A 16,356-nucleotide genomic window follows, 5' to 3' on the forward strand; every position below is an offset into this window, starting at 1 on the left:
GATACAAGTGGCTTAATAAACTCAGGAGAAAACTTTCAGGCAAACAGTTCTGACCACTTTTACACTTTTTCCTAATCCAACTCTACCTCTCTTGTCTAATCACCAGTATCTGAGGAGACTATGTTAGTGGCTGAATGACCTCTGCCGAGGAGCTTCAGTGCAGATCTAATGTCCCCTGTGTTCAGATGAGAGATGGCTGACAGGATAAGCACTTGATCTCCAAGTGCTAAGGCTTATGGGAAATCTCTTGACACAAATGCCACCTCATTTCTCTAGTTAGCTTACAAGTGTGACCCTGTGGAAAGAGGACAAGACAGAGTGCCCCAGATTCTAGCCCAGGCTCCAGCATTTAGCAACTCCTCCCACAGGAAGCACAACCAGCAAGAGTGAAGCCCAGTGGAATCCCTGAAGTTTTCTACCTCAGCATGTGACTGCAGAGGGATCAGGGAGGGCTTAGAAAGACTTGTACTTGAGGAACATACAGGATGGCAATGAGCTTCAAGGCATGGGAATAGCAGAAACAAAGATGGAGACTAGAATGAGCAGTGGCCAACTAGGGTGAAGAGCACATGTTGATAAGAAGTAGTTAGAGTGAACATTATAAGGAAGACTCAGAGAAGGGCAAGAGTCCAGAAACATGACAGAAAGCACGAAGTCAAAAACAAAGAATTAATGTAACGCAGAAGTCATGTTAGTTTGAAGACATGGTAGCTAAACAATGGTCAGTCTCAGTGGGCCTGTGACCACTGGTGACTTAATTAGCCTACATGCTCTATAAGGGTTACAAGAGAAATAGCAGAACTGCTCACTAGCCCACTACTGTGGGTCGCTCTATCAACAACTTGATAACAGGAAAACACTAACAACTGGAGGAGTTCAGGGCCAGGGATGTGGCTCAGTTGGTATGTCAGTTGCCTAACATACATGAAACCCTGCATTTCATTCCAGTACTGTAAAAACTGGGTATAGTGGCACACGTCGTCTATAGTCAAAGCACACAGGAGACAGAGGCAGAAGAATCACTGCCTTGAAGTCATTCTGGGTAGGCTAGTCTGGGATAGATGAGACTGTGTGAAACCAAAAGCACCAAAAATAAATAAATAAATAGACCTAAAGACACTAAACCACAAGATACAAGAAGTTATTCTGAACTCTACGTTTCCAAATCCCTTTCTCCTACTCTTGGGTGCTTGGTAAAACTGCTTAAGCATTTTGAAATCAGCAGTATGGGAAAGGGCCTGGAAACCATATCTCTACCAGGCAATGCTTATTTGGGAGCAGCATAGGCTACAGTCTGAGAAGCACAAAATATATCACCAACACAAGATAAAGATCATAGCATCATAGTGGACAGGGCTAAAAATTCATGAACTCATCTTAAGTTTTAGAAAAAAATCAGACCTTGCTGGGCTCACTGAGCAGTACTCACTGGGGACTTAATGATTCCAGTCTCTGCTCACAGAAGTCTCAGCAACCAAGCACTCTTACGTGTTTACTTCTTGCTGAAGTAAACAAAAAGCCCCTAATTTGTTTGCAGGGGCTGGCTAGGAACCTCTGTGTCCATGTGAAGCAGTCAATACCAAAGTATAATCATATTGTAAACGAGGGCTACAAGGAGGGCACAGCAGCTGGCTAACTATGTTCCTGAAAGCAGGAAGTAGAGACAACAGGCGGCTGTCACTAGGTACCTCTCGAGCAGCAACAGACAGGAGGGTGTTCATGACTGCCAGGACTTCACTGGTGTTTGTGCTGGCCAGGTCACTTTTCTCAGGTAAAAGTAGAAGACCTCCTGGATCCTTATCACTGAAAGGATACAAACTTGTCAAACATCTGGTTACAACATGTTTTCTACCTTGAAGGTTCCAAAAAAAATTATAGACAGATTTCAATGTCAGGGGTCCGAAAGACAAACTGCATGGTCCATTATATTTTATGTAAATCTATTAGCATCTTCAAGAACAACACATCTTCAAGTTCTCCCATTCCTGCTTCTCTTCTTTCTGCAAACTACTATTCCATGCTTTTGCGCATGTGCACATGTGTGTATGTGTAGGCCAGAAGAAAACCTTGTATATTGTTTGTATATTGTTCCTCAGGAACTTTCCACTTTGAGAAAGGGCCACTCATCAGCAAGGGACTTGCCACCTTGGCACTTTGGTTGCCTGGCCAGCAAGCCCTAGGGATCCACCTGTTTTTGTCTAGCACTAGGATTACAAGTCATATCACCATGCCTTCCTGCCTTCCTTCCTTTTTTTTTTTTTTTTTAATGTGGATTCTGGGGATTGAACTCAAGTTCAAGTTTTCTTGAACACTTTACCAACTGAGCTATCTCCCCAGCCCTCGTTTTTGTTTTTGAGTCAGGGCTTTTCTATGTAGTCTAGGCAGACCTGGAATTCGCTAAGTATGTAGCCCAGGTTGGCTTCAAACTCCCAGAAATCCTCCTGTCTCTGTTGCTTGAATGCTAGAATTACAGGCATGTGACACTATACTGAATTACAGTCAGTTTTTAAGTGGTTGGGTCTGTAGACTTACATATAAGACCTGAACCTCCTTTAATTATAGTTTTTGTCTTTAAAATTCCCTTTGAGGGGGCTGGAGAGATGGCTCAGAGGTTGAGAGCATTGCCTGCTCTTCCAGAGGTCCTGAGTTCAATTTTCAACAACCACATGGTAACTCACAACCATCCAAAATGAGATATGGTGCCCTCTTCTGGGATAAAGGTGTACATGCAGACGAAGTACTCATTAAGATAAAATAAATAAATCTATAAAAAGTCATAAAAATCATTATTAAAAAATTCCCTTAGAGGGCTGGAAAGATGACTCAGAGGTTAAGAGCACTGGCTGCTCTTCCAAAGGTCCTGAGCTCAATTCCTAGCACCACATGCTGGCTCACAACCATCTATAAAAAGATCTGGTGCCTTCTTGCCTGCAGGCATACATGCAGGCAGAACACTATATATATAAAAAATAAGTAAATAAATCTTGAAATAAAAATAACAAAATTCCCTTACAAACTGAAGCACTCAGAAAATAATCCACAAGGGCCCAACTATAACTGGTTTTCTAATGACGGGACTTGGGGTACAGCACTATTCCGGTCACTCTTATACCTAGGAGGAACTTAGAAACTGATCATTTTAGATTAGCAAAGAAATCACAATTCCAAAGACACGAGAAGCAAGAAATATCTAAAATAATAACAACAATAATTTTGCAAAGATTCAAAGTACTCGACAAATAAAGAGAAGTAAACTTACCTAAAATATGTGCAGAGTGAACGGAAAGTGAGTTGCAGAGATTGCTTGTGTTCGTGCTCAGTGACATTCTTCTAGGAAACCAGAAACTGTACATTTAGAAAATCGATTCCATAACATTCTTGAGACCTTAGAGCAGTACAGAACACCACCACCCACTGGACCATCTCATAACATCCAACTAAGACAATAAGCGGCACTCTCCATGGCTTCTGCATCAGCTCCTGCGTCCAGGTTCCTGCTCTGAGTTCCTGTCCTGACTTCCTTCAAGATGAACAGTGCTGTGGAAGTGTGAGCCAAACAAGCCCTCTCCTCCCTAGGTTGCTTTGGTCATTGTTTTTCATTATAGCAACAGAAACCCTAACTAAGACAGAAACCAGTACCAGGATCATGGGGTATTGCTGTACTAGACCTGACCATGTTGTTTTGGGAGGATTGTAGAAGGACTATGGAACTTTGGGCCAGAAAAGCCATTGAGTGTTCAGAGCTTGATCAGATATTCTATGGGAACTTGGAAGATCAGAGAGAAATGCAGATGATGGACACCTGGCTTGTGAAGTTGCAGTGGGAAGTTTGAGAATCTATTAAGACCATTGCATATTCTAAATGAAGAATCTGTGGTTCTGATAAGCCGGGGTTGAAGAATCAGCTGTGAGTAACAAGAGACCAGACCACTAAACTAAAACTGTTGCTTTCCTTGGACAACTGACACTGGTCAGCTGGGGTTAGGAAATTAGCAGTGATTAAGAGAAAAGACCAGCATCATTGGGGTGAAATCTTCTAGGAAGTGTTTCCTCAAAGTCAGCACACAGAAGTTGTGTTCCAGAGGCAGTCAAGATTGTACCTCACACCAGCAACCAAACACCCAGGTGGACTGGTTTTGAAGGCATGAAGGAGTCACAGAGAACAACTGAGGCTTGACACTGTGAGAAGCCAGGAAAGGTTATTGGACAAAGTGCAGCCTTAGTAGCAGCTAAAGACCCAAACTGAAGGGGTCATGGAGAGAAGCTGAGGCTTGGCACCGTGAAGAGAGTCTAGGAGAGGCTATCGGTGAAAGTGCAGCCCAGCTGCAGCAAGAAACTCCAGGATCTTAAAGATTCCAGTACTATGGGATGACAATCAATGACAGCAACAGGTGTGGAGCAGAGCCAGCCTGAGCCTAGGAGACAAGCTATGTGTGTTGCAGGTGGCAGAGCCAGAGAAGTGACCCAAACCTTTTGGAGGAGCCCAGAAGACTGTGAGTGAGTAGCAGAATTGGACGTTGAGCTATTTATACACTTGGAAAGTGGTTTTGCTTTGTTTTGATGGTGACTGTGCCCTGGTTCTTCTCTCTTGAAGTAAGACAGTATTTAACTTATTCTTATATTTAATTTATTTTACAAGCATCCACATTTGAGAAACTTTTAATTTTTAAAGACATTTGGACTTTTACAAAGACTGGATTTTAAAAGAGACTGCATATTTTAGAGACTGGCTTTTTCAAGATTGTGGGACTTTTAAAATTTGAAAAGTTTCTGTTGTAATGTTGATATTCATGTGTGACCTTGGAGCTGAACAAGAAAGGACATGTTACGGTTTACAGTGACATGTTTATAAGTCAAGTTGACAAGGGTCACCAGCCCTTGAACACCTCTTTATAGAAAAGGCACTGAGGGAGATTTCAGAGTATTTAAGATATAAGTTTCTGCTAGGCACAGAACATAAGAAGATAACATTGGGAAGATAAGAGAGGGGCACAAGAAATAGTTACCTGAAGAGAATTGTTTGGCAACATAAAATTAGCAGGGCTGTTTAATTCACCAGAGTGTGGAGGGAAAAAGCAACCTGATCCCTTTCTGAAATAATGAACACAGACAAGGCTGCTTTGCTCACAGCCACACCATTCAAGTAGTCAGATGTCTCCTGTTTCATGTGGGGAACACGCTAAGAACAACCTCCACAACTAATCATTCATTCAGCTACCTGATGAATGCTTCCAGCAAACAAATGGGGGAGTCTTGGTATAAAAGGTTCTGTTTGGCAGTGCTTTTAACTACAAAAAGCACCTTTTACCATGGTTCTGAATCTGAGTAACATCGAGCAAGGCCCTAAGAAGTTAAGAAGAACTAACTGAGGTTCTCTTAAAACTTGGCTATATTTTCTTGAAAGTCATCTATTGAGCTAGTTATAAATAAAATAAATAGGTCAGGAATTACTTCAAAATGACACTAGGTAGGTGGGAGAACTGAAGAGTAAGTGAGGTATATCACAGATGAAACAAGGTTAACCTGAGGGACAAGGATTCACTATATTACTGCTGTAATTTTTTTTCTTGTAATTTTCTTCTAATTGCTTTAACTTCTTTTTGGGAAAGAAAAGATAAGAAGATCTCATTGTAGGCAAGTCATAATGGTGGAAACTCCACTGTGACTAAGAAGAGGACAAGCTGTGAGATCTATATTGAGGAGAGCACCTGTCTTTCAAAAGCTCACGCAAAGCTCTGCAGTAATGATGGCATCAGAAAACACTGTCAGGGGGCTGGAGAGATGGCTCAGAGGTTAAGAGCATTGCCTGCTCTTCCAAAGGTCCTGAGTTCAATTCCCAGCAACCACATGGTGGCTCACAACCATCTGTAATGGGATCTGGTGCCCTCTTCTGGCCAGCAGGCATACACGCAGACAGAATATTGTATTCATAATAAATAAATAAATATTTAAAAAAAAAAAAGAAAAGAAAAGAAAACACTGTCATGTATTTAGAGAAGATAAAGACTAACTCAGTAATGGAATCCACACTTTTGGTACATAATTACCATCATGGTGAAGAGCTGGTTCCGCCGGGTCTGTCGATCAGGAAAGAAAATGGCAGCTCCATTGAGAAGGGTGTTCCTGACTTCTTGTTTTAGGATCTCCATGGGCACAGAATCTCCATCAGCTCTATCTACCACTAATGAAAAGGAACAATGGGTCAGCTCTACCACATTCCATCTGTCCATTAATTAACCTGCTATAACTGATTACAAATTCACTACATGTTGTGCTCTGTATCAAAGTGAGCTATTTCTGTGTATAGGTTAGGCAGTATAAGTAATTTAGCTTTTCTTTACATGTAACTAAAACAAAGACTATACAAACAAGTTTTTTATGTCTTTGTTCTCTTGAGACACTCTTGGCAAAGCCTTAAAAGTACTCTTGGATGTGGCATGTGTTTCATCCTCAATCTGTTATTACAATCTCTCACTCTCAATCTATTGGCCTAATCTCAGTGTTAAGATTTAACAGTGTGATAGTGATTACCCTCAATATAATAGAACTGTATCTGAAATTAGCAGGAAGTTGGCTGTAAAAGAACAAACCCTTAATCTAAAACAGTAATCCAAAAGGCATCAAACAAAATGCTCCTGGTATGTTAGAGATATAAACCAGTTGGCAGGGCACTTGCCTAGTTTCGTGATGCTTTGCGTTTATGGGTCCAGGACCACATAAAACAGTGTAGTGGTGCTTGCTTATAATTCTGGTACCCAGGAGCAGAGATAGGAAGATCAGAAATTCAAGGTCATTCTAAAGTGCTTAGTGAGTAGGAGGCCCGCTGGGATATATAAAACCCATTCTCAAGGGAAAAATCTCTTCCTGGCTCATATGGTCACTGGACCCCTCACACCTCTATAGCCAAGTGGTCCCCAGCACAAAGTCACGTTCAAGGCACTCCGCAGTCCCTACCATCACATAAGTGTGTGTAGAGCTCCTTGGCAGCCTGCATTCCCTCAGGGCACTGTGCTGCAGGTTTCTCCTCCTCAGAGGCAGCTGGTGGGTCACTCTGCAGCACTGAGAAGCAGCTCTGCAGAAGCTGCAGCAGCAAGGTCTGTGCACAGATGCATTCTTCCCTTGGGCTTCAGAAGACAAAGAACATCAGAGAGCACAAAGGCAGGTTCATTTCATCCTCCAAAGCTATGTAGCTGTCTACAAAGGACTTCCCTCAAGCCATCAGGTTCAGTAAAGGAACACCAAGTCAGAGGAAGCTGGGAGGACCACCACCAGACACCTGGAAACAGACCCTGTCTAACTGCCCACTGGGGAAGGAAGCATATTTGTGATTTGTTTCTTCACCTGTAAAATGAGGAGACAAATCATGTCCTTTATTTAAAAAGCTGAGATCAGAACATTTGAGCCTCAAACTTTGGATTTTTTTCATGATTTTGGAATATTGGCACATGCATGCATGCATCAGAGAGGGAAAAGGAAAGAGGGGAGGGGAGCAGAAGGGAGGGGAAGTGAGAGAAGAGGGAAGGTGGGGTAGAGGGAGCTCTCTTGGAGTTGGGACCCAAGTTTGAATATGAAATTCATGGAGCTGGAGAGATGGCTTGCTCCACAATTATAAGAATTGACTGACATTCATATTTCAGTTCTGTGTAACAAGCTAGGCAAGGCATCCCTGTGAGCTCAGTAACCCAGCTCCAAGGTGTGTGTGTGTGTGTGTGTGTGTGTGTGTGTGTATGTGTGTGTTTGGGGAGGAAGTGGGGTACCAGAGACAGGAGGATTTCTAGGGTTTACTGGCTTTCAGCCTAGCTAAGAAAAAAAATGTGATATCCAATGCCTTCTTCTGGCCATCACATACACACAGGTCCACATATCTGCCCTCATGAGCACCAACTCATACACACACACACACACACACACACTAAATAAATAAATAAATAAGTAGATAGATAGATAAATAAGTGAATGATTTTTTTAAATGAAATTCATTTGTATACAACTTTTTTATCCATTTTTTTCAGTGCTGCAGATTGAAGCCAGGGCCTTGTGCATGCTTAGCAAGCACTCTGTCACTAGGACTGAAGCCAGGACCTTGCGCATGGTAAGTTAGCACTATGCTGCTGGGCTATGACTCCCAGCCATACAATAGTTTTAGCTCAGCTGCATTTGACTGTGATTCATGATATGAAGTGAGATATGAAATTTTCCACTTGTGGCATACAAACAGATTTTCCAATTTTGGGATTTTGGATAAAAGATGATCAACTTGCATCACGATAATGCCTGGCCTGTTTATACTAGCAGGACAATCAATAAGGAAATGTTTGAGGAAATGTTTCCTAAACATTTTATAGAAATCTGAGGTGCCATTTTCAACAATCAAATATTTCAAATCAAAAGAATACATACAAAAAAATTAGATAAAAAGAATATCCATTTTGGCTTTTTTATGATTGTTACTTTATAATAAATTCTGACCTACTTTTGCTTTAATTTACTGTAAAAATTCCAGAAGATCTGCAAATCAAGACCCGTGAAGTCCAGGAAAGACTTATATTTTAAGCCACTTTCCTTCTGCTGCACCTAGAAAAATAAAGACCAGAAAAAAAGTAAAATTAAAAATATATTTAGAGAAATATTGGGATGTCTCACTTACTTGTCATGGTTAAGAAATGAGATAACCCACCTGAGTGAAACTCCCACACAACTTAGAAATACATGTGTGTGCATACACAGATACCTATGACACTAACGCACACATGGCCACACAGGCTCTCTATCTTCATAATACATACATAAAGGCTTACATGATAATGATGCCCAGGACTGTCCTACAATGTATTTGACTTCCCTACTTGTGGGCTGCATTTCTGTTGTAACCTAGTTACTACTACTCCTAGGCTTTTCTCTTTTCTCTGCTCTGATAAGAGTTCTTTTTTGTTTTTGTTTGTTTGTTTTTGTTTTTCGAGGCAGGGTTTCTTTGGAGCCTGTCCTGGAACTGGCACTGCAGACCAAAATGGTCTTGAACTCACGGAAATCTGCCTGCCTCTGCCTCCCGAGTGCTGGGATTAAAGGCAGGCATCTTCACCACCTGGCCTGGTAAGAGTTCTTAGCTGACACAGACCCAGATGCCATATGTGCACAGCTCAACAGCTTCTTGTGCACTGAAGACAAAGAAAGCTAAGGGTGGACACTACTGCGCACACATGAGGGCTCCCCTGAAGTAAGCCAAGCACTCCATGGTAAGTAAGAGTCCCTGGAGTGAATTGATACTGTGATTTACTAGTAATTGTAAAAATCAGCATCAAAACCCCAATTATTTCAAACTCAAACCCTGACAGTTAATACATTTAATAAAAGAAATTCACCTCCAGACTTGAGAAGTAGTTCTCAGACTTAAAGAACAAATCCCGTGATGCTGCTTTGTTTGCTACCCCTGCACAAGCAGAGGTAGGCACAGAACCATGTGCCTGCGGGTCTACTACACAAGTGCCACATGCCATGTAGTATTCCACAGACTGGTGCCACAGAAACCACTCTGCCCAGCCTTTTTGTATTTTTATGAAGTATGAGAGCTGTTGTGCTCACTGATATTGCCATCACTTCAGAGAGGCCAAGTTTTAAAGATGTCTGTTTCCCTGAACACTGTCATTCATGTCTCCTAGAGGAATGTTGTACAACAATGGAAAAAACCCTACCAGGTCTTGGGCGAGCTGCTGTATGAATTGCAGAGTCCTGAGGAGTAGGGTAGCTCCATAAATATTCTCTGTGTCCTTTCTGCAATGGGCATAGAGGATACTTTGTTCAGCTTCTGCCCTTGCAGGCCGGAGGTACCCGCTGATACTCAAGCCTTGTACACCCAAACGTTCTGCTGACTCTTGGCGTGTGCAGAGGAACTTCACCATCAAGTACTAGAAAGGATAAAAGAGAACTAAGAGAAGGAACTGGAATCCCTAAGTGCAATGAAAGAGGACTGAGAGGCCTTTTTAGGAAAATCCCTCTTGATTTTACTAAGTATTTCTTATAAAGTGTCACCATACCCAATACTGGGGACACAAAATAAGTTTGGTATCTTCGACCAATAGAAAAAAGAACACAAGCACTAACTAAGTCAAGTTCTGTAGAAATCATACTAAGAGCAATGGCTTTCTGAAAGGCAAAAACCAGGTAGAAGTGAGAGAATTAGTCTTGCTAAAAACAGATATTTGATGAAAACAGTCAATGCCCTAGGGGATCACTTCAAGTTCTCAACCAGCATGTGCAGCTCACATGGAAGAAAAGGAATGGCCTTGTCTGTGCAAACAGAGCAAAGGCATTTTGGAAGCTCAGCTTTGGTACAAACTGCTTCTTAAAGGGAAAATTCCTTTTATAAAGGCCTTGTTGTCCTTTCTTACTTGTAGCTTTACATTTTATTTATTTATTTCATGTGTGTGGGCACATGTATCTCACAATGTGCTTGTGGAGGTCAGAGGACAAACTAAAGGAGCTGGGATCAAACTCAGGTGTCAGGCTTGGCAGCATGCACCTTTACCACTGAATCATCCCATTGGTAAGAAAGCCTTTCTGAATCTATTACTCAACTGTACAGCTATGTACTGAGCACATACTATGTAAGAACTCTGAAGAAAGTTCTGAGTTCTCTTACTTACTCTAAGATTTACTCCTAAGAAAAATAAATTACATGGAAAGGCAGTTACTGCTTTCAAAACTGGGGAAAAAACCCACTCCTCTGTGAACTTAGTAGGCCTTTCTGACGCATCTCAGTAAAGCTAAAGAATATGGCCCAATTCTCTTATAGCATGTATCATGATTCCACACCCTCTCTCAAATAAAGTCTTCTCTGGTAAACCCCTGGTGGGGTCAAATCTCCCTTTGTCACAGAATAATATTACATCTGCCTCTCCCATGCCCTCTAAGGTCCTTGGCTCAGGGCTGGTGCAGTCAGCCGTGTTTGTAGAAGGGGAGAGCAGGTAAATGAGCAAAGAGCAAACTGGCTACTGCTTACTTTGGCAACTCTGCACTGTTGCAACTTGACATCAGCTTCATCCCACTCTTCTTCCAGCTCAAACCAGCCAATGGGATCATCCTCTCCAAGGTCATCAGATGAGCAACCAATCCTGTGAATACAAGTGTAATCATAAACATTTTCTTGGTTTTGTTAGACCTGGTTTCTCTGTAGCTTTGGAGACTGTGCTGAAAACCTGCTCTGTAGATCAGGGTGGCCTCGAACTCACAGAGATCCGCTTGTCTCTGCCTCCCGAGTGCTGGGATTAAAGGTGTGCACCACCACTGCCCAGCTATAAACATTTTCCTACTTCTAAATTTCTTCAGAGCCTGATAGAAAGACCTCATCTAAATGACTTTTAAGCCAGGCATTTCCAGTGAGATGCAGGAGTGATGCACCAAAATGGGTACCTCTGAAAATGGAGAGGCAGGAGTGGCTTCCCTTCCCTAAGTCTGGCTAACTTGTGCATGACTAGCCTGAGATTTGAGCCATGTACAATCAGTTAAAGGGTAAGTGCTCCCAATCCTGTAGCTCTCAACAGGAAAATCTCAGCCTTCACAGGCCCCTGTTAATTAGCAAGTCCTCCAAAGGAAGCACTCCATCCTTAAAGCTAATGGATAATTGCATGTTGCTCTTTAAAAGCCAGATGGGTAAATGCTGCTCCCTCTTAAGCAATTAAGTAACTAACTAAGGAGTAGGCATTCTTCTTAAATACTATTCTTTTTTGTTTTAGTTTGAGAGTTTTACTATATAGCCTTGGCTACCCCAAAACTCACTATGTAGATCAGGCTGGCCTTGAACTAATAAGAAATTTGCCTGCCTCTGCCTCCCAAATGCTGAGATTAAAAGCCACCATGTCTGGCTTCAAGTTCCATTAAAACCTCACACTACTTGGCCTATGACTCAGCTATCAAACTAACAGCACAGAAGTGTTCTGTATAAACATGGCAAGCAACCACAATTAACTGCAGGGAAAAGTGAAGAAAACCAGAATAAGTTCTGGAACAAAGGAAAAATTTTGCTCTCTTCCTCACATAGGTCTTTCTTGGTAGAAATATTTTGTCATACAACTGACCACAACAGAACAGGTAGGATTTGCTAAGCTCTAAATGCCAATGAGTCTCATCCATAACACATGTTTGAGGAATTTTAAATGTATTCTTTAAGGGCAAGGGATATAGTTCAGTGGCATAGCATTTGCCTAGAAAATGTGAGACCCTGGTTCCATCCTTGGCTGTATTCCTGTCCCCCTACCACCAGGCCTGGCAGAAAGTGTCCTGAAGGAAGTCTGCAATGTAGAAAGCTGGCAAAGAGTCAGGGACTATAGGAGCAAGCGCTCGCACTAAACTACACTTTAGAGCCGCAGGTGCTGACTGGGGAGCAGAGTGCTAGGAGAACACAACAAAACAGGCAAGACATTTTTATTTCCAAAAGGAGAGAAACTGATTATATATGTAGGCCAACAAAGTTGGCCTATATCAAAGAATAACTCATGCTAGAACCAGATCAAATCATTAAGGGATTTATGAATAAGTTTGTATTTAGGTTAAAAAAATTCATTCTGTATAAGATTTCTTGTTTGACAGAAAATTAAGAGGAAAAGACCTATTTTAATATCCCAAGAGTGAGAACATGGCTGCTTAAAATTAGGTGGCACCTGCAGCCATTATTAAAAAAGAAATTACACTAGGTGTAGTGGTAGATAGGCCCAGGACACAGAAAGCTGAGGCAGGAAGACTGCCACAAGTTCCAGGGTAGCCTGGGCTACATATGAGTTTAGGCTATCTAGACTAATAAAATTTTGTCTCAAAAAACAAACCAACAGCCAGGCAGTGGTGGCACACACCTTTAATCCCAGACCTTGGAAGACAGAGGCAGGCAGATCTCTGAGTGAGTTTGAAGCCAGCCTGGTCTATAGAACAAGTTCCAGAAAAGCCAGGGGTATTCGGAGAAATTATGTCTCAAAAAATCAAACCAAACCAACCAAACAAACAAACCCAAAAAACTCCAAAACCAACCAACCAATCAACCAACCAAGCAAACAAACAAAAACCCCAAAAAACAAAGGAAGATGGGGACAAGAAAGGAAGAGGAAGAGTTTTATGTCCTTCCCATAACTACTGAATTAGACCTGTATTTTCACAGGTGATTTGTATGCACATTTATGCCTAAGTAGCATATATTGGGCAATGTTTTAGGACTGCTGTTAACCTTGGGAAATACAAGAGCATAGGCAGTAAATCCAAGGCTCTGATCTACAAGTTCTAACTTTAGCAGCAATAGGAAGGCAACACATTAGGCATCACCAAAAGCCTCCGTGACTTCGTCCACTTTAAGTCTTTATCTTAACAACTGACACCACACTCATTCCCTGATTTCTAAGGGAATAGCCTGGCTTGCCCCCTATTCTCTGAGTTTTGTTGTTGTTGTTGTCTCTTAACTAGTGCTATTCATCAAGGAAACCTATATCTTCCTAGTCCACAGTCCTTTAGAGCCATCTCTTCTATCTCCACGTCTTCATTTAGTTTGATTTGTTTGAGACAAGGCCTCAACCTGTAGTTCAGGCTGGCCTTGAATTCTCAGAAATCCTACTTCAGCCTCCTGAATGGGATTAAAGGCATGAGGCACCACACCTGGATTCAGTATTTTTAATGACCATGTCAAAGGTTGTCGTGCCTGTCCCTACATACAATACCAGAGTCTCTTCTAGGGTGCTGACCTGTTTGTCTTACTGGCTATAACACATCTGAGTCTTCCCAGCAGGACTAACAGTATGCACACCACCTTCCCACAAACCTGCTTCTCCCTGAGGCATTTTTTATTTTAGAGAAAGGCACTACCAAGTTCCCCACCTGACTATGCCCCATACCATGAACTCAGTGCTGCCTAAGCCTTCTTTTCTCTTCCGTTTGCTAGTCAGTCATCCCCAAGCCCTACCGCATCAGGCCACCTTGCTCCACTGCTGCTGCTACAAAGGTTGTTATGCTGGTTGAGGCCACTTTTGCCTCCTCCCAGCCCCTGCCTCTATGCTTGTTTCCTCCATCCATGGAGCTGCAGCACATGCCTAACTAGTTCTTCTAGAACATATATGTGACCTCCTCATCTTCCTCTTAACTCCCCCATAACATGTTCTACCCTCTGCCTGCTTGCCTCCCCCACCCACTACACACTCGTGCTTTAAATATAAACTAAGACCTGAAACAAAGACACTTCTACTGAACTGGCCTCTCCCAGCTCTCCAGCTCTGTCCCTCACTGCTCTCCTCGACAGTGCAGCTCAGTCACATAACCACCAGATCCTTCACAATGCCATACTCCACCCCAGAGGGCCATGGTGCCTATTCTACTCTCTGCTCAAGCTAACCCACTACTTCGTCAAAGCAGCTACTTAGTGTGTAACTCACTCTTCAGAAACAGCACGGCATTGCTCACTGGCTCAGGGTTACATTCCCAAGTGAGGCCTGCCATCCTGCTGGCAGATCTCCTGCACCACACTCATTACACAGTTGATCTTGTCTCCTTGCAGGAAACTCTCTGTAGTCCCTGCAGTGTCCCCTCTAGTACTTTCTCCACTGCAGGATCTTCAATGTATCAGGTTGACACAATAAATCCTTAATAAACATTTTTAATGAAATTTTGAAAGTCTCTGTGTGGCTGGAGAGAAGGCTCAGAATTATAGTACGTGTTCTTCCAGAAGATCCAGTCCCAGCACTACATAGTGGGCTCACATCATTCAGAACTCTGGCTCTAATGGATCCAGTGTGGCTCATTCTGACCTTCAAAGGCACCATGCACATACATGAATGCATACACGCCTAAAACATTCGTACCTTAAATAAATAAATATAAAAATAATTTTTTAAAAAATTAAAGCTTGAATGGCAGGAGAAGGGTTCAGGGCAGGATAAATCTCCCAGTGGCCAGGTGAAACTCACGCTGCTGCCAAGTAAGGCATGTATCACCTCCCCTAGCCATTCTGGAGACCTATGACCCTTGTCACAGAAAGGGCCAGTAAGAAATTATGAACAAAGTATACACCCTCTTTGCAAATGCTTTTAGAAGTAACAAAGGCCTCTGGCCTCTATGGTGAGTTACTGGTACCTTTCTATAAAGCATAATTTGACAATAAGAATACCATCTATTTTTTTTTTAGACAGAGTCCTCATATGTAGTGGTGACTGGCCTAGAACTCACTATATAGAAACAGCTAGCCTCAAATTCACAAAGATAATTGCTCTGCTTCCCAAACACTGGGGTTAGAGGCATACATCTCCACTCCCAGAAAGAGAACAAATACATCCTTACTGACCACATGGGATTTCCCTTTGTTTTGTACTGCTTTTTACGAACTGTCTCAGTTCCTGGAGCTTCCATTTGTCGTATTTTTCAAACCGTTTGAAGTGTTCTTCTGCATGGAACTTCTCGGAAGATGAGTTATAAGCAAATACCTAGCCCACACTGGGGCAACCAATGCCACCTCGACGACCCTGGAAACAGAGGCAAAGATCTGTGGTTATTGTATTCCAGCTGATATGGTTAAATTCCAATAGCTTACAGCACAGTAAAGCCATTGAAGCAGTATTCAAAACATATTATGTCCTGGAAGGTAAGAGAGCTATCCTACAAAATGTTAGCGTGGCTTCCTCCCATCCTTACAGTCACACCATTCAAAGACTTTTAACTCGATCCAAATTTGGTCCACTCGCCCTCTGCTAGAGGATGGAGAAAGAGGAAATATTCACTGCACCCCATAAAAGGCCAGGCCCTCTGGAAAACATAACCCAATCACTTTTTTCCTCCCCAAGACAGGGCTTCTGTGTTTTGCCCTAGTTGTCTCAGAACTCACTCTGTAAACCAGGTTGGCTTTGAATCCAGAGACCTACCTGCCTCTACCTCGAGTGCTGGGATTAGTGGAGTGTACCACTACTGGCCAACTCAATTCACTTAAAATTTCTTCTTATTTTATGTACGTGGGCATTTTGCCTGCATATATGTCTTTGCACCACAGTCATGCTTGATACTGCATAGTGAGTTACCATGTGGGTGCTGGGAATGGAACACAGGTCTTCTGGAAGAGCACCCAGGGCCCTTAACTGCTAAGCTATCTCCCCAGACCCTAATTCACTTTAAAAAAGAAGTATCACTACTTAAAGATGGTAGAAGGAGAATTACCATAATTCTGATCTGTGTGACTTGGAAGGCAGACTCAGTTCCTGCAGAAAAAATAGTACTTGCTCTGGTTTTTCCAGTCTCTGTAAGAAAACCTAAGAAAAAGGGAGAAAAGTTAAGATGTCTGAGTCATTTTTAGTCCTAATATCAAGAATCAACCAAAACAAGGATAACTGGCCTATCTGTACCTTT

General features: G+C 42.3%; 1 protein-coding gene across 1 annotated transcript in view; it reads right to left on the bottom strand.

The window, feature by feature from the left end:
• Positions 1-16,356, bottom strand: part of Zzef1 (zinc finger ZZ-type and EF-hand domain containing 1) — a 127,921-nt gene that overhangs the window by 68,278 nt on the left and 43,287 nt on the right. The window contains 9 exon segments of the mRNA XM_038325684.1: positions 1,689-1,803; positions 3,260-3,330; positions 6,048-6,181; positions 6,955-7,124; positions 8,474-8,574; positions 9,690-9,902; positions 10,997-11,111; positions 15,334-15,482; positions 16,168-16,259. Of these exon segments, the coding sequence (XP_038181612.1) occupies positions 1,689-1,803; positions 3,260-3,330; positions 6,048-6,181; positions 6,955-7,124; positions 8,474-8,574; positions 9,690-9,902; positions 10,997-11,111; positions 15,334-15,482; positions 16,168-16,259 (1,160 nt within the window).

This window comes from Arvicola amphibius, chromosome 4 (assembly GCF_903992535.2).
Source record: "Arvicola amphibius chromosome 4, mArvAmp1.2, whole genome shotgun sequence".
Classification (NCBI taxonomy): domain Eukaryota; kingdom Metazoa; phylum Chordata; class Mammalia; order Rodentia; family Cricetidae; genus Arvicola; species Arvicola amphibius.